This window comes from Seriola dumerili, unplaced genomic scaffold (assembly GCF_002260705.1).
Source record: "Seriola dumerili isolate Sdu_G_001 unplaced genomic scaffold, Sdu_1.0 BDQW01000226.1, whole genome shotgun sequence".
Taxonomy (NCBI): Eukaryota; Metazoa; Chordata; class Actinopteri; order Carangiformes; family Carangidae; genus Seriola; species Seriola dumerili.
Genome location: NW_019174481.1, coordinates 3,833,524 through 3,852,992, shown reverse-complemented (window position 1 = coordinate 3,852,992; position 19,469 = coordinate 3,833,524). Strand labels below are relative to the sequence as shown.

The 19,469-nt window shown below is 43.0% G+C and overlaps 1 protein-coding gene across 1 annotated transcript in view; it reads right to left on the bottom strand.

The window, feature by feature from the left end:
- LOC111228941 (SPRY domain-containing SOCS box protein 4-like) overlaps positions 1-18,489 on the bottom strand; it is a 46,401-nt gene extending 27,912 nt beyond the window's left edge. Inside the window, exons 1-2 of the mRNA XM_022755060.1 lie at positions 18,277-18,489; positions 9,060-10,032 (exon numbers count right to left, since the gene is read on the bottom strand). Coding sequence (XP_022610781.1) covers positions 9,060-9,792 — 733 coding nt within the window. The 5' untranslated portion in view covers positions 9,793-10,032; positions 18,277-18,489. The remainder of the gene's footprint in view (positions 1-9,059; positions 10,033-18,276) is intronic.
- Positions 18,490-19,469: the final 980 nt, after the last annotated feature.

The following is a 19,469-nucleotide window of genomic DNA, read 5'->3' as shown; positions in this document are numbered from 1 at the left end:
CATTGGAGAAAGGTTGCCGAGTTCATTAGTAGTGAGGGAAGAGGGACCAAATAACACATTTCTAAATATATTGTCTTTGTGTTGTACAAAAGCCTCCAGCACCGAGCTTTTAATATCTGCGAGGTGCTCAGGTGAAGGTGTTGGCAGTCAGGTTGCTATAGAGACAGCGAATCACTATTGTTACAATGCCACTGGTTTCCTGTGCCTGATGTAAATTAAATCAGGAGTGAATCAAGAAATAAATCATCGTGGTTTAAAAAGTGGTTTTCGGAGATTAATTTAAAAAAATTTTTCATTCATTTGTTATTGGCATTATGTCCTGCAGTAAATTAAAGAAGATTAATGCCAGACACCTGTGTTAGTGCTCATTAGTGAGAGCAGGTGCACATGCAGCTCTGGCCTCAGGGTGCTCATGGATCAATAAAAGGCCATTAAAGTGATGGAATCAAAGAGTAGAGAACAGATAAAACAATAGAAGCAGAAAAAAAAAAGAAAAAAAGAGCGATAACCGAAAAAAAAAAAAAAAAAAGGCAGTAGCATCCAGCCACGAAATCACTGGCAATAAACAGCAGATTCCCAAAGTATTTCTAACCTTCCTTTAGGAAAGTGGTTTAGTTCATCCAAGAGCAAAATCAATCTCAAACCATGTCTCTTCAAACTTCACTTAATCACAATCTGGGAATCAGTCTGAGGTTTGGGAGCTGAAGCAGGTCAGTGTTGCACCTGTAATACACACTCAGGGCTGAGGATGATCAATTAAAGTGAAATGTCAACTCTGGCTGAGGCACCACTTAACGGCAGGTCTGGCAGAATAAGAACTGCTTGTTCTGGCAAGGTCATCAGCTATTTCTATTTTAAGGGGACTTTCAGGAGAGGGTACTCCAAACTTTCTCCAAAGCCTTTGAATTAAATATCAGCGTCAAAATAATCCTCTGACATTACGATAGCAATAATCCACTACCTCCATTCATACTGTTAACATTGTACTCATAGTAGTGCGTTGCAGGAATTACACTCTATTAGTGTGTGAATGTGTATCTAAAACAATAAATCATATTCCAGCACTCTAACCTTCACCAATCAGTCTATGTTTTGCTCTGCAGCCCCTCATGAGCACCCAGTTTCTCCCCTGCCTCACTCCTCTCTGAGCAGCCCCCTCCTCCTTCAGTCCTCCATCACCTATCACTTCAGGTGATCTCCCACAGCAGTGACACCAGTCGCTTCACACGATTTTCAATTTGTCCCTTGCTCACTCTTTACACCTCGTCTTTCTTTTATTTGTCTTTTGTCATCCCGTCTCTGTCACTCTCCATCCTGGCTGCCACTCTGTGATCACGATCTCACATCTCACTGCTACCTCTGACTCATTGTCCGTATATTTTGGTTGAATCATCTTTTCACAGTCTCTCCATTGTGGCCGCTTTTTTTCTTTGCTCACTCTTGTTCCTTTATTCAACCCCACTTTTTGCAGTAGACATCTCTCTGATTTTCTGAAACCTCTTACACTAGACAGTGTATGAAAAGCACTCTCTTGACTTTTCAGGCTTTCTGTTTCACATGCTACTCTGTCTTTCTCCTCTCGCGTGTCACCAGCTTTCCAATCGTCTCCTACTCTTTCCTTTCTGTCTTGTTTTATTTCTTAAGCTCTTTTTTGCCTCTTTTCCCCTCTTCTCTGTTCGTCTCTGCTGTTAAATATTTGATTTTGAGTGCACTGACATGACACCACTGTTGCCGGCTGGAGCTGAGGGTGTTTAGATCTCAAAGCAGAGGATGATGAAGGAAACATGCGGCACTTTCGAAACATACATCTGAGGAGTCTTTTCTGTGACACATAATGTTGTAGTGCAGGTTCAGAACAGCCAGTCACAGACATTTTTTTTTTAACACTGTGTCAAGAGCAATGCTGTAGAAAACGGTTGCAAAGAAAGAGGCTTCCATCCAACAAGGGCATTAAATTTGAGGGGAATATTTGTTGATGTAGATTCCACTCAGACATTTTACTGAAGCTGTTAAATAACTGCAGAGGCACCGTAAAATAGCCACTATAAACATTAGCACAATTAGCATCTGTAAAGTGCTTGGTGAGGTTTATAGTGCAGGTGCAAACATCAAGTGCTCTCTCAATTTAGGGGAAGAAATTGGCGTGAGTTTGTGTTTTTCAAAATCATCAATGCAACCTGAACTCAAATGAATTAGACGTGTGTGTTCAAGGCATTCAAGATCAGGGCTGGGTAATGTAAGAAAATCACACAGTACATATCTTTCTTTGTGTGCGTGGGCTCTCATGAGGAGCCGCTTGTCTAAATGCGCAACACTTCAAGGGAATGAACATGAAAGAGTAAAAAAGCAGCCCAAAGAGAGGCGAGCATGCACATGTGACAGTGAAAAGCAGAGGGAGACAAATCAGAGGAGCATAAAAAAGCAGAGTGCAAGCCATTACGCCTGAGGCTAGCAGCTAAGTTAAGCTAAAGGACTACCCCACTGACCCACATATCAAACAGCCAGCAGTTAGTGTGAAACTCTAGCTTGCTAACTGCCAGGCTGCCACTAGAAAGCTGAGTCACAGCGTCCAGCAGGAAGATTTATAATTCAAACACTGACCAGCCTGTAATGGAACAAAGTGAAACTCAATGGCAAAAACCAAGCAGAGCTGAACTGGACCTAACCTTGAGGACAAAACCGCTATTAAAGGATCATTTTGACCAAATTAAAACATCTTTTCTCTCACCACAAGTGGCGCCTAAACATACATGTTTTCGATATTATGCGCTGCGGTACAGGAATTTCATAAACTGAAAAATTACTTTGAAAATCTCAACAGCAAAGCATTTTCCCAGAAACAGTAATACAGGATAATTTACTGACTTCCCTGTAGACAGTTTTATTTGGAACTATTTCTTCTGTAGAAAGCAGTAACAGAGTTGTTTCTGGAAGGACATGTTGCTGTGGAGTTTTCCTAATGTCATTTTTCAGTGCTTTGAGCAGCACAAATTTAATTTTTTCACCTTCGTTGTAGCACAGCGGCGGCAGAGGTCTGAGAGATGAATATCTCAAAGCCTCCACAGATAAAACCAAAAATATTTACATGACTTAACATGTCAATGGGGCAACTGAGCAAATGTTTGCTTGAGATTTATCCCCAAATTCCTATTGAGAAGAAAAACTACACTAATCATTATAGAAATTGTAGAAAAGATGAATATTTGTAATGCATTGGTAAGCTAATATATCGGGTCAGCAAGAACAACAAACCCAGAAAGAACTAACCTCAGATATTTCAATATCAAATAACCAACAACCCAACAACATAAACTTGACCAAACTTTTATTCTGACACGTCTGTAAGAACAAAAATATGCTAAATTCAAAATAAGGTCTGCAGTAATAAAATGGACCACTGGTCAGGGCATTCTCAAACATCCTATTTTTGATACTATTCATGGTCATTATTCTCTGAAATATCCGTTCAATGCATCTACTTTTGTCATTATCTTTCTATTTAGAAGGTTTCATGGGTTTCATCAATAGTGCCATTCCTGCCCTGGGTTCAAACTCCCTACTTCTGTTTGGCTGTAAACAAATACCAGTTGCTTTTCTGTTGTCTTAACCCACTAAATAAACCAGGACTGAAATCTTAATGATAACAACATAACTTGTTGTGACAGCATGTTACCAGACCTTACCTGTACAGGTACAATTGTATATGTTCTAGAGGGAAAGACTCTATACTGAAGTGAACTAAAGCAAAGTGCCTCCGGGTGCCATGGCTTTCATGTAAACAAGCTGGTCATGAATGGATGTCAGTGTTCTGTAGTTTTGGTGAATGGGTGGGTGCATGCAGCGGCGGCGGCAGCAGCAGCAGCAGCAGCTGGTTTAGGTCTGACCTGGAGTGTGTAAGCTCATGTGATGCAGACTAAACAGTAGGGAAGAGGGAGGGAGGTCAGAGGCTGGCTTACAGGAGAAAAAACAAAAAAGTGGGTCACTTCTCGTTGACAGAACTGCTGGAATGTGACGCCCGAACGAGCCGGTAGTTGTGATTTTAACTATGGAGTATGAATTAATCCCTGCCTGTGAAAACTCTGTTAGTATTTGTGTCTGCATGTCACGTTGCATATGTCACGTTTCTGTCGGCACACTTGGAAGTCCGGCAACTTTATGTGTGATTGTCATTTTTCACACAGCGCAGTTGAAACATAAAAGCCATAAAGTGATGGTGCGGAGATGTGGGTGTGCTGCAGTGCAGTTTTGAAACTTTTTTTTTTTTTGTTGTTGTTGAAAATATGACAATTCCCCTCCCTAAGTCAACTCAGGAAGCTGATCAGCTGAGTGTCAGTGTCACGCTGCCTCATTCACATCGTCCCACACAACTGTGAAACTCTGCTAGCTCTCTACTTTCTGTCCTTATTGTTCAAACACTCCCTCTTACCGCCTTTGTATTCTGGCTCCATCCCTCTCCTCATAAAACTTCAGTATGTTCACTGCCACTTTTAGATCTTACCCTGCTTCTACTTATTCTCACTGCTGCAACTCTCTCTGCCTGTTTTTCTTCCATTCTGTCACTCTCCCTGTCATCCCTCTTACTCGTCTTCCCCCTCTTTTCAACCCAACTTCCCTCTTCCACATTGTTTTCTCCTCTCTTTGCTGCTTTAACCGTCTCTGAGACAGCATTGATTGGTCCTGTCATCTGGTCAGCTGAACTGTCGGGGGCTGAAACTGATTTGTACTGGTGAATCATTTCACAGCTGTTGGATAAAGAACATTTAATGTAACCTTTTCAGCAACTGGGAAAAACAGTGCTGACATTTGCTTCACCGCCAGAGTTTAGAAAAAAACTACTTTGTAATTCTTCAACTCAAGTTAAAACCAGCCCCCTAAATTGGATTTATAAGGTTTTCACATGATAACAGTGATATGTGGCCAACAGTGAGTTGTAATGATTCAGAAAAAGGTCTGAAATTAAGTTCTGGGTGGCTTGTATAGTAGCTGATAAGGAAGGCAACATTAAACTGCCAGATTGTGCAGTGGAGTTTGGTGTGATGTGCGCTCAAGTACAAAGAGACGAGAGAGCAAGAGAAAGAGAAAGAGAGGAAGTGGCACACATCAGGGCTGAAGCTAGGACAGCTCCCATTGTAGCAAATCAAAGCACCGCTAATTGGTACAATTACAGAGACAGGACAAGAGAGAATACAGAGCTGAGTGTGTGTGTGTGTGTGTGTGTGTTTGACAGAGAAAGAGAGAGAGAGAGAGAGAGAGAGAGAGAGAGAGAGAGAGAGAGAGAGAGAATATACATTAGACAGAAGCAGATGAGACCGTGCTTCCAGATATCAAAATAAATTTGTTACACGTGTAACAACAACTAAGTGAGCAATCCTCTATCTGGCGAACAGGGATCTGTTCACTCCAAGATGGAAGAGGAGAAATTCTTTGAAGTCACAGCACTGGAAGGATGAATAATTTACATCACATTTACAGTGTAATGCAGTCTGAACCTCGCTCAGCATTTATTTGCATTAGTGCTTATTACACCTACTTATCTGACCCTGATTGCTTTGTGTGATCTTCCCAAAACTACCACGGGCCTGGAGTGCGGTTGGGTTTATGTCTCACTGGTGTGTGCTGTGTTAACTGCAGGAATGGGAGCGATGATCTAAGGTGGAGCAAAGTGATGATCAACTGCCCGTGGTGCAGCGAGGCCTGAGCCCGGAGTGATGAGAAAAACAAACAGTTTGTGGCGAGGAGAAGCCGCGCCTATAAATCTCTTTTTAATACCCCGCAGTCGTGTTGTTTCCCCTCACAACAATAATTCACAAACAATCCAATAGTTGCTTCTCATAGGAAGGCATATTAGATAAAATCATTACCGAACTACCCCGAGGATTTTTCCCGACCAGACACGCACACGCTCACAAACACACAGAACAGATTTACACATTATACTTATTGAGGCTCACACACATTTCACAAATGATACACTAAGCAATTACAGTGGGGGGAGAAAAAAAAAGCAGCAAAAGACAGCTATATGATACAGCGTCTGTAAACCAGCTGACCACATATATCTGATTTACCACTCACACCCATTCACACACTCACAGGCAGGCAGCAATTATGACTTCATTCCCACTATCCGAGTCATCTGCGGGGCAGACAAGCCGATTCAATTCAAAACTGATATTGAACGAAGCCGCCACACAGACTGTAATCATACCCTGTTTGCCTACTCTGCAACAAAGAGAACACGCTCCAGGCTGTTTACCTCACCTCTGAATGAAATCTTGAGAAATTACTCTCACCGCAGTCATTGTGTCAGACTCAGAGCAACGACTGGAGCACTAATAACCCCAAAAGACCTCTCAGTTATGAATGTGCTTATGTGTAAATGGAACGAGAAAGCAAAAGCATTGTTTTAGATTTGGTGGTCCACGTGGATTTCCCCTACAAGAGGCCCGCCTCCAAATAAAGCCTTTGTCTCCATCTGCTTGCACACACACATGATTTTATTTATTCTGTTTATGAGTTTTGGAAAGCTTAGTTGCATAATAAAGTGTGCTTAGACAGTAATTTCTAACAGGAGACAACAGTTTTAAAGTCTCGTAACATCACTGTTTAAGACTGCAACATTGCGCTGTGAAATCAGTTCATTCAGGTGAAGTAAGTGAAAAAGTGTGAATTTACTCTGGTGGACCAACAGCAGCCGGTCTCGACAGTGTTGACCTTTGACGGGGAACAGAAAGCCAGAGGATTCCAAAAGAGAGGAAGCTATCGTGGCTTATTAGCTGCATTTCACCATCCACTTTTTATTTATAGTAGAGTGTAATATAGAGTATAAGCTGTTCCACAGCAGAAGAGCTGTTTGTGAGCAGTAGGTTAGACAGGAAATGATGATAAAAATATGTTTTTAAGTAAACTATGTAAAGTTACTGTGATTGGCAGGTGCTGGAAAGTTTCTGGTTTGCAAATGTGTTAGCGGTTAGCTCAGCAGCAACAGGAAATCACCTAGCAGCCTTGCAATTAATTCCTATGACATCAAACTCCAAGGACCAAATAGACACGCAGATTAATGTCACTGTGCCACTTTCTTGTGTGACCAGGTTTGGTATTTTGATCATTTTTTTATTTTTCTTGCTGCCTCTGTGTCTGTCTGTTTCTCATACATACACAGATATCCCTGGTTGCTTCCTTTTCTCCACACACTCCATCGTTTCCCCTTCAGATACACCTATTAGGATGAGCCTTTCAACCTTCACTCTCCCCCCTGCATTAAGCTTTGCACATTTTCAACCGTCAAACCTCATTTCACAGCATGAAGTCTATATGCTTGTAGAAACGGGGGCATTGAGGAGACTCAATATTCTCCATATTCTCCAAGGTGGCCCATCACTCACCGTGAAATCCAGCGCATGGCTCTATAAATGGAAAATGGCTGAAGTGAGGTGCTTTCAACAGCCCAAGTATGTACTTTGAACTAAGCCTGAGTGTGGAGATCACCAAACATCTCACATGCAGGCAGGCAGGACTTAACCAGAGGTTAAGAAATTCAAGTTTTAAAATGCAGCCAAGTGTTTTTTTGGTTTTCAGTCTGATTAATTTTGTAGCTGACCTGGGATGAGGCACATGACCTCCTCTTATGGTTAAAAAAAACAGGCTCTTAATGTCACGCTGACTCATGAGAGCTGAGAACTTTTTAAGAAATTTTAAGAAACAAAAGATAAGTTTGAGGCGATTTGGTAAAGGGAGAAATCAGACGCAACACACAGAGAGAGATGGGTTTCCTCGCAGCTTTCTGCCGGATAACAGACAAAAACACACCCTGTTGTGATATCAAATAACACCCATGGGGTTCTGCAAACAGAGGGGGAGGGAGATGGCCCGAGTCAGATCATAAGCCATGTTTTCATAACACACACTTTCCCTTCCTGGCAGGTGTGTGTCCATGTGTGTAGGTGTCCGTGATGTGTGTCTAAGATATCTTCTAACAAGCTCTTCAAAGAGTCACTGTTTAGACTGAGAGGGGAGGAGAAGCCTGTCTCTTCTCTCACAACGCACTCACGTAACCAGACAGTGGGAGTATCGGAACATAATCCAGAGTCTCCTGAGAACAAGGCAAGCCATATTCAAATACCTAAACCCAAAGCATGCAGAATAATATCCAAACTGCTCTCTCTGAACTCCTCTCCCTCTCATATCCACTGTAATGCACAGCTGGTTTACGTAGACACAACAACCTCTGGATACAGTTCCACAGCGAGACAGTTCAATCTCTGACTATGTAGTGCCGAACAAACTCAACAGAACAGAAAGCCTGTAATTGAAACAGCTCAAATTACAGTGTTGATACCTGTAAGGGCCATATGAGAAAATAATTACCTCAGGTGCCTAGCTCAAGAACTCCCCAGTAATAACAGTAAAATCAGACTCAGTAATGAGTCCTGTAGCTCCAAAGTATTAGTGTTATAATCAACTTCCCTTTACAAATGAACTAAGAAGAAAAGTCTCAATGGCTTCACAATGACGAAGGACTTTTTTCCACATCTTTGCTGGTCGGCTTGAAAGAACACAACGGCAAAGAGAATATTTCCATAAATAACTGGCCACACGCTAAAAGATGTCGACACCCGGTGAGCAGTTTAACTCCCACATCAACTTTGCCGTTCATCCTATTTTGATCACTACCTTCGATATCGGAAAACATGAGGATGTTCTGTTGTCACACTAACTTTCACTCATCCTGCTACCAAAGAGAGGGCGTCAAATATACAATCTCTGAGTTTACAGAATTGCGTAATAAATTTCTAATCTTACCACAACTTTGGACGTGTGGTGACATGTCACAATAAGACTGGACTTCCACAGTTGGTTTCCTGGTCTGGTATTAACTCCTCCACCTAACTGTGGCTCTGACATGTTGGAAATCATTCAGCAGATACGTTTAATTTTTTCTTTTACTAAGAAAATATTGGCTTTTCCTCAACATAAAATTAAAGAAATATCAGTATTGAGTACTCTCCTTCTGTGCTTAACCATGCCTGTATCTTCTTAGTGTAGTAAATGTTACTTACGATCCAAGCCGTTGATGTACTTCATGGATATCTCACAATGTCCCCACACAGCGCTGACAATGGGATACAGCTTCTTGCCTTTCAGCCCTCTAAACGCCACTCCAAGATACTGTCCGTCCACCATGAAGCTCAGAGTTCCTTCGTCCATGTCCAGAATCACTAGCAGAGAGTCCGGCAGTGTGAATGACTCCTCCGGCTCCAGGAAACAAGGGTAAGATGGCAGCGAGCTGTGGGCCCGGTTCTTACTGTCATGGTAGAGCCGGTTACGTCCCAGATCCCAGCCCCAGGACTCACAGTCCGACCCCACCAACGCCGTGTACCCAACAGAATGTAACGGAGCCTCTGAGGTTGCCACCCCAACTACAGCGTGGGTGCCTCGTTGCCGGGCGGGCCAGTGGATCTTCCACACATGGAGACCTCTGGTGTATCCAACCCGCCCCCGGATGCAGTCCGTGCTCTGAGCGACCGGGTGGCGGTGAAATGTCAACTTATCTTCCTCTTTGATGAAGATGTTGAGTGAGCGGTCGTCAGGGTTCCATGCGTGACGGAGCTGGGTCTCGGGTCCAGCGCACGGCATGTCCAGTAGGAGATCCAGCCTGGGGGGTTTGGAGAAATCTGGGCCCCTAAGCTCTGGGTGCTGCCGGCGATGAGCCAAGGGCCGGTAGGACGGGGAGCCACCGCTTTCCCCGCGACCGTCTACCGATTTAATGCTGCCAGAAATCTTCTGGCCCATGGCTGCGATGGAAGGGTTGTCAGAAGGAAAAGGGGGAGGAAGTGGGGAGGGTGGTGATAGTGCAGGTGTGTGCTGCGCTGCGTGAAGCTTGACGTTACCTCATCAATGCGGTGGAGCTGAGAGAGAGTTCCTAATTGGAGAGTGGTGGTGGGAGATGAAGGAGGAGGTGATGAATGGAAGATGTCTGCGATCTGGTTTCATGCCACAAATGTCCTCAGAAAGACAGAGTGGGTGCCACTCCTGTAGAGAGAAGGTCCAGAGAAAAGAACAAATAAGTATTAACCCCTCTAATTGTTTGTTTTCAGCAAAATACAGTCTCAGGAATAAACTTGAAAAAGAACAAGGGCGAGATGATGACTGAAAGAGAAAGAAAGAAGTTAGCGAGAGAGGAGACTGATGGCAAGTGTTGGCAAAACTCCTTGTTTCACAGATTTTGTGGGGCTTTGCTTTGATGGGAGTAAACAATTAACAGGATGATACAGACACACACACACTAGCACAAATAGACACACAGACACACACACACATTTCCTCTGACTCATCCTGCATCCTCCCAACAAGCTCATGCGCCTATACCAACACTTGCACGCAGCCTCAGAACATTCCCCAGTTGTGCAACGTTGCCCAGATTTGAAGCTGGCGCTCCCTCATTTAGCTAATGTAATTTTAATGAGTGTTGCCTGAGTTTGCACAAATATAAACACAACAGGAGGAAAACAAAAACATCAGGTAATTATTTAGCTCCAGTCATTTGTGTGACAGAGTTGAAAAAGTCAGCTTGAGCTTATCATCAGACTTTATAAACAGATAACATGTGTTAGTATGACTAACAGTAGCAGACAGTTTTTGTTCTGCCACCTACAAAACTGCTCATGTTGATTCGCAAGAACCTGATTTCTAGTAAGCAACAACCATGGTTAATATTGTGGTTTAATTTTGAGAATGTAATTTCCATTGTTATGTCATTTTCAGTGTAACACCTTAAACACTCACTCAGGAACCTAAGTTTTAGTTTCATTTTTGGTCAGTTTCTGTGTGGTGTGATTCGTTTCCAGTTTTGGTTTCTTGAGTTTTAGGGGGCAGTGTGTTGAAAACAACAGATGAAAATGTAAGTTCATGTTCAAACAAATGTCTTTTAATATTTCTTTTATCTCCTTTAGTTTACACATACACAACGAAAATTATATAGGCAAAAATACTAATTTTGCCTATTTTTGTTTTAAGTTTCATAAGTTCAAAAATACAGTTTCATTTAATTTGCTCTCATAATCTAATATTTACTGTTATTTTAGTTAACACCATATGAAGCTACATAATCATATAAAAAGATGATCTCACACAGACAGTTCTGAGAGGGTTTAAATGACGTAGTGATCTCTTCCAGGAACAGCAGCTGGTGCTTCCTGTTCACGGGAAAAGAGTCAGTCACACCGCGGGCAGATAGGGAAGTGGATGACGAAACTCTCTACATGTCTCATTTATCTGCTGCCTCTTCTGCCGCAAGCCACAAAACTTTATTTTTATGCGTCTTCACTGAACTGACGCTTCTTCTGGTAAGACTGTCTCACACCTCGATAAGAGTGATGCACAGCTTATTTATGTGTCAACACTGCACTTCCTACATGTAAAAAAGTCAAGCAGATGGTTGTTCAAACCTCTTGTCTCTATCTACACATGAACTAGTTACTTAAGCCTGGAAAGCCAATAATATTGAGCTGAAAAGACACTTCAAAAAGTGCATCTTAAACAAAGGCCACTGTTTGTCCTTCTCTAAAATGTAAAGTTAATATAAAAATATGTACAGTGTTTTTATTTTTAACCAGATACTGATGACACAAGCACAAATATTCCCACCAAACCGGTCAGCCACCACACCACAGAGTAGGTCATGGTGTAATTTTGTGTAAAATTTCTGTGCCCTGCAACACAAACACAAACACACACACACACACACCTCTGTCTCATTTTGACTGTTCACATTTTCTCCATTATCCCTCTCTTTTTCTTTTGCTGTGAATGAGGTCATGGCAGCTGGCAGCCAATGTGTGCCACCACTCAGTTCACTCCTCAGCATGAGAGGGTTCAGTGCTCGGACACACACACACACACACACACACACACACACACACACACACACACAGAGACAGCTGTCTCAGTGTGTGTCATCACGGCTGGCAGGTGGGTTAAGGGTGGACCCTGCATGGAAGATTCCAGAGTCATCACTGCCAAACTTCAGCCAAAGAAAACACTATTTAACACTGTACAAACTCAGTGTGTTTGTGTGTGTGTATGTGTGTGTGTATGTGTGGGTGTATGTGTGTCTCTCTCAGCTGGCACAGTCTAGCACCGCATGAGGATGACAATCTGGCATTACACAGGCTGTCATCAAGGAGGCACTTGACCTCTGACCCCGTGTCGCTACGGTCACCGTTGCGTAGTAACCTCTCAGGAGGCTGGTGGTGGGCTGGCGCGGCGTTTGCTTCTGTGAATAGCGGCAACATGCTTTCACCATCTGTTGTTTACTCTCCCTCCCTCCACCTCCCCCTCCCTCCATCTCTCTCTTCTTCTGCAGCCAACTCAGTGAGGACCGACTGCACTTGTTCCCCCTCCCTTCATCTGCACTTTCAGCGGGGTTAGACAGGTATGGAGACACATGTGCAAAGACGCACACTTACATAAATACAAAATGCAGACGTTGCTATGATTTAGAGCTGCAACTAATGTTTATTTTCATTAGTAATCAATCTGATCATTATTTTCTTGATTAACTGATTAATCATTTGGTTTAGAGAATGTAAGAAAATAGTAGAAAAAAAAAATCACAATTTTTCCCAATGACATTTCACATTCTTCAGATCACTTCATTTATGCAACCACCAGCCTTTGTATCACACAAGATAAAGGAAAGCAGGAATTCCTCAACTTTTAAAAGCTGAAACGGGGGAATGTTTGTAATTATCCGGTTACCATAAAAGAATAATTGTTTCAGCTGTACTGCGAATTTCCAACGAGTTACATTAAAATAGAAACTATTCTAGAAGCCTTTTCAAAAAGTCGAAGAGGATGAGATAAGAAGGCAGACAGAAGACAGACGGACAGCAGCGTGCACCTGGTGTGTGGGCTGGATTCATCTGGCTTCTCATGCTGAACTACTAACAAGCTCCAGTCACTAAAAGGCTTGTAAGGGCTTGTGTGCATGTGTGTGTGTGTAACATTGTACAAGAGGAGGACACAGTGCGTGTGCGTGTGTGTGTCTGCCCTCAGACTGTGTTTCATTTTAAACTCTCCAACGAGCTCTGACTGGGCAGACAGGCTTTGAAGTCACACACAAACACAGACTCAAACACAGGGGTAGGAAACTGCAGAGGAACCTCTCACTCATACTGCACCACCCTCAGAGAACAGACCAGAGATGTCTGTGGGCTTTTCCACAAGAATCCAGTCAAGTTCCTCAAAGGACCCAAAGCACTAAACGTCTAAATATGAACTTCTGAGTAACAGAAGTTAGTCAAGTTTTCCACCTATTGTCGAATACAGTAGTATTTACTGTATATGTGTGATTGCTTGTTTGTGTCTGAGAGGGTCGATCAAGGACAACCAGAGACCCACAAGGCCCCAGAGAGTCAGGACTAATAGCTACACAGTCATTCAGCCTTCCTGTTTCTGTGTTCATGCATGAATGTCTGGTCTGGTCTGAGTGCGTGCTCATCTTTCATCCCAGATCAGCTGGTCTGCAAGTTATCATCCCAGCCACCTGCAGACACAGTGACAGCAGCAGAAACAGCTGTTGTCTTGCACCAATAATAATGTATGTGGAGACAATAGGCTTTGTTTAGTGAGTCAAATGTTGATGTAAAAGTTAAATGCTGTCAAAGATATTTCAAAGGAATAGTTAAGACATATTATTCACTTTCTGGCAAAGAGTAAGATAAGAAGATCGATAGCACGCTCATATCTGTCTGTTTTAAAAAAGGTTCCAGCTAGCAGTTCCTTAGCTTAGCATAAAGACTGGAAACAAAATTTGCCTACCAGCACCTCTAAAGCTTACTATTTAACACGTTATATCTCATTTGTATAATCCAAACAAGAACTGAAGTACAAAATGTGGTTTTAAGGTGGACGATTTCTTGGCTAGACTAGCTTTTTCTTGTTACTGTAAGGTTGCCAGACAACCAACAGAGACCCTCAGGAAGCCCTGGCAAGAAAAGCTTTTTTTCACTTTCATTTTTGTACGTGTTAAACAAATTAGAAAAAACATGTTAATTAGTGAACTTTAGTTGTGTATTGCCAGGCTATATGTGTTTCCTTCATTGTCTGGTCTTTATGCAAGACTGATGTCGTTCTTCTCATCTAACTCAAGAAAGCTAATAAGTATATTTACCAAAATGTCAAAGTATTCCTTTAAAATATTTCAATTCCTCTGAGAACAAAAAGTTTATGACCTGCAACAAAGCTGATCTCAGTTTCAGCCACACTTCATGATTTGCCCCCGAAACATCTGAGACACAAGGAACAGTTATTTGCAAAGACACCATGAACTATGAAATATTTAATAAGCTGCAACTAAAACATCTTACGTGTCTGTTTTGGCTATCACATAAGAGATTCAGCAGCTTACTCCTGAAATATTGAGCAATCTGTCTTTTTCTTGGGGAATGACTATGGGTCTGCATTAAAATATGTCAGCAGTGTGCAAAATTTAATTTTTGCCTCACCTGTCAAGGGTCGCTGAACTCGAATAATTCCAGTCGTTTTGAATTCTGATGTAAGTGCAGAGTTAGGCACTTGTGTTCATTTAAAAATTGCTCACTGGCTGATATGTTGGTCAAGCTTGAAATTCAACATGAAAAGTCATAGAACTCTAATAACAAGGAAATAAATTTGAAGTTTGAGAACAGGCAAATGCCAAACTAATTCCATGTGTCTCATTATAACTGACAGATTAAAGTTTTGCTCATCTGTGTTTTGTTTTGGTTTTTGCCTTTTTGCACCGCCAGTAAATCCCCACCATTGCATAACTGATTTCAAACAACTCTGACCTTATTTGAACCTTAGCTGTCATGATAAATTACAGCAGCTTGGCCTCATTCCTATGACATCCGAAAAAATGAATCACAAAGTGGCCACTTCTTCCACTTTCCACTTCAGGGGGGAGCGGGGGGCTGGGGTGGGGTGGGGTGGGGGGCATTTGGGCACCACAGTGTATAAAAAACAGAGCTGACATGCAATCACAATCACGCACACCAACAAACACACATACACACATTTATGTTATATCTCTTCATAGCAGGCAGCTGTAGCCACTAGATTAAACAAACTACCATCCTCTCTACATTGCTGACATTCATTCCTACTGAGGGAATCCCTGGGTAGCTGAGGATGCCAGCGTTAGACATAAACTGTACCGTCTGGCTCCTAAGAGGATGTCAAAATACAGACAGAGACTCCAAACTTATCTTGCAGCTGATGAGAAGGAGTGGTGCTCTCATATGGACATCTCTGGACTTATTAGGCAGTTGTGGAAGGAGACATCACCACTTTCATCACCGTCTCTCTTTGTAGGTTTGACTGTTTCCTCATACATCTTTCTCCTCCGTCTTCACCAGCTTTCTATCCTTCTTCTCCCTCATTTTTCCTCTACTTTCTTTCCTATTCCCCTATCCATTTGTCTCTGTCCCCGTCTCTCTGCACGTCTCTCTGCCTTACAGTACCAGTAAATCCATGGAGACTACAGCAGAGCTGACATTCTATCAATTGGTCTCTCAGGCCTGCCATCAAATGCCACACCAAATGCCCCAGCGTCTACCATGCGGCAATCAATGCGAGCTCAGCATGCAGGAAGAGCAAAGTCTGCAAAACACGGAACACGAGCAAATTCACACGCAGCTGCATCCTAGTATACGTGCTCACTGACGTCCCCAAACCCCCCTCCCTCGCGCTCACAGAGATGACATTGACTGTGTACTTGTGGAAGAAATTACCTTTATACACAGGTTGATGGTTGCCTTTGGTGAGATTTCCCTGATGCACCACTTTCATGTACTCAGTCTGAACTCTTTACAAAATAACTCCAGTCATCACCGGCCCTCCCCCCCTCTAATGAATCATGTTCCTTCCTCCACATCTTCTGTCTGCCCCTCAATTCCAGTGTAAAATTCCCCAGAACTGTACTCCTTGGTCATCTGTAGGAACAGAAACTTGATAATTGCCTAAAAAATGAAATGCACTATATTTAGACAGATTGAAAATCACAAGATATACGCATGCACACTCGCACGGTGTCTGCTCCTAAGTTCTTATATTTCTCTCATGCCTGCTGTGACACCTTAAAATCCATGGTGCCCTAAGGGAAGACCATTAGTGCTGCAGTGATTGAGCACAGCCTAACGGAAAACCTATTAATCTCACACATACATAGATACATACACACACACACACACACACACACACACACACATATATATAGAAGGCCTTGGCAGTGCCATCCATAAAGCTCTCTGGAGTTGCAGTAGATTTAGGTGGCAGATTCACAACCCCAGCAGTAATGAAACTGAATCGAAGCTTGCCCGAATATGACGCACTGCTGCATCATTCATTTAACATCCAACCCGTTTTCACAAGAGTGTGATGAAACGTTTCACACGATTCAAATGCAACCCATGATTTTTTTTTTCTTAAAACTCCTGCTTTATGTAAGGACGTCTGAAATTCAAACAAAATTTTTGAGGATGGTTTAAGAGTGGGCGGTTAAGGAATTTACAGATGTGAAACTACTGGTCTCTTAATTTGCCAGTAAGTTAACTGATTGTTTATTTATCAAGAAATGAGACTAAATGTATTGCAAAATTTAACACCAATCTACTCAATATTTGTTGAGCTATTTCCATCTGGTGCGAAAGCGGAGGACCAACCAACAGACAGACGCTGCCAGAAATGCTAAACCTTAAAGAGCATTTGCTGCTTTTCTCTGTTTTATATAATTGTAAATTGAACATATTTGGGGTGTGGGGGGAAAAAAAAGCAATTTGAAGACATCACTTTGGGGTCTGGTGACTTGAGAAGCGCATTTTTCTCCATTGTCTTACATTTTATTGACTAAGCAATTCATCAATTAGTCAAGCAATAATCAAGAGATGATGGAAATACTTGCAGGCTTAGCTCTATGACACACACACACACACACACAGACACACACACACACACACACACACACGCACGCACGCACGCACGCATGAACACACACACACACACACACACACACACACACACGCACTCTTATGTTTTTTGATTGGAGCACTTGTCTCTCTCACCACAGGATTCTCCAAAATTGCTCTGTGCAAAGTGGAACATAGGGTGCTGTGCCAGGACATTGGACAGGGAAAAGTACATCCACACAATCATGCACACACACAAACAGCATGATATCGAGAAACCTCCCTTGTGTTCTCAAATTACAACCAAAGAAAGGGAGAAAATGAAGAAAAAGGAAGGAAGGAAATTAGAAAGAGCGCCTAAATAGAGCAATTACTTAAATAAAGGGACTAACTATAAAAAGGCAGCGGCTGTGGTGGAGGAGGGCTGTGTGGATTTGAGTGAAATAAAGAGAGCGAGAGGGAACACAAACAATGGAAGAGATGGAGAGAGAGAGAGAAACAGAGGTCAGCAGCTGACAAAACAAAAGGATAAAGTCAGAAAGGAGAGCTGCTATCTCTCTATCCCAGGATGGACCACACAAACACACCCTCCCCACCCCAATCCATAGACTAAACACAACACAGTGAGAAAAGCTACTGCCGGCAGCGCGGCGCGAGACGGCAGCTTAGGGGTGTTTGTAACATATAGACAAACAGTGTGTTTAAAAATAGAAAGCAGGATCTATCCTATTATTGTATGTGAGCGGGGGAAATCCTAGGGTAGCTTATCCCAGAACTCTCTCTCTCTATATCTACCGAACAAAAGCAGACACACACACACACACACACACACACACAAACACACACAAACACACACAAACACACACAAACACACACAAACACACACAAACACACACAGGGGTATCCCAGCTGGCCAGCTGGGGCTTCGAGACCATTAGGAAAATTAAAGGTGACAGAAGATGGGCAAGAGGAGGGAGAGAGGGAGGGAAGAGGAGAGGCCGAGTGCACAGTAGCATCCACAGGAGAGGACTGTGTGTCGTCAAAAGGTTAACAGCAGCAGCAGTGTTTGGGCTGATCTTGTCTAATGTAAACAGAATGAAAAACTAATCATACTCAAAGCTACTTTAACCCTCAGACATGTTTTGTATAGGACTGTATAAACTGTCAGAAAGCACACTGTATCACATACAGCTCAGTTTCTTCCACAAGTACACACACAAACACACACACACACACACTCCTGAAATAGCAGCAATCCCTTTCAGATGAGACATATTTCGGCAATGACACACTACACCTTGTAGACTACACAACAGATCAAGCTGCTTACAGTGAATCTCCAGTGACTCTTGTCTTGTCTCGCTGCGTGAAGCTGATCAGCCTGAGTCCATGTTCAAATCCAGACGGCAGCCAAAACACAGCTGAACTCCTCCAACCAGCCGCCGGCAGCGAGAGAGCCCGAGGAAAGGGACAGGAGGACAAGAGGAAGAGAAAACCAGCAGCCCGCAAGTCAGTCTGAGACAGAAAGAGAGAGACTCCCTCTTTCCTCAGAGGGCTACCCACCTCTCCCTCCTCTTTACTCCTCCCTTGTTCCCTCCCTCTTTTCCCTCCCTGGAGCTTATCTGTCCTGAGGCTATCACTTCTTCCTCGCCCCCCCCTCCACGCTTCCCCACCTTCCCCCAACACACTCCAACTCTAATGTGTGTTTCCAAGACAGTGTCGTCACAGCCGCTGACAACTACAGCTCCGAACAGACTTTCAGCTCCACTCCCGTTTCAGTTCCCCTTCAGTCTTTCCGAGAGAGCGAGGGCGAACAGAGAGGGGAGAGAGAGAGAGGGAGAGAGGGGAAGAGAAAGAGAAAGAGACATGAAGGGCTGAAAGCCGATCCCCTCTGATCTCATCAAGCAAAGTTACCAACAGCAACCAGACCGGCAGGCAGCTGAGAGAAACACCCGGTTCCTGACTCCCTCTTACTTACAAAGAGCTCACACCGAGCCAACCAAACCAAGCTCCCCCCTCAGAGAGGGGATAAGAGACACACACACACAGACACACACACACACACACACACACACACACACCTACACGTGCCGCTTATGCTGCACGAGTGGAGCATGTGGCATCAAGGTGAGAAAGGCCTCTCATGTCCTTTGTGTGCCAGGGGTGTTTGTAAGGTTAAAGTTGAAAAATAGAAACATCACAGAAGAATAACAGTCTGTCAAAAGTCAGAAGCTACATGATTTTGCAGTAAAACGTAGAAACTCTCAAAAGATGAAATACTGATGTGAGAAATGGCTCTTTCCACAATGTTAGATTATTGTCGCAGAGAACAAAGCGTCCCTTTTACCCCACTTTGTATTTCTGCAATTAACACATGACATCCACCACTGTCTGGGCGATGACCTGCACTGTTTTGTGCTGCTCTCTGTTCATTCCTGTCGTCATATAGTATATCTGCCCACATCTGCACATTACTGCATAACTTGGCTCTGAGGTGATGTGATGACTAAGTTCATTTATCAG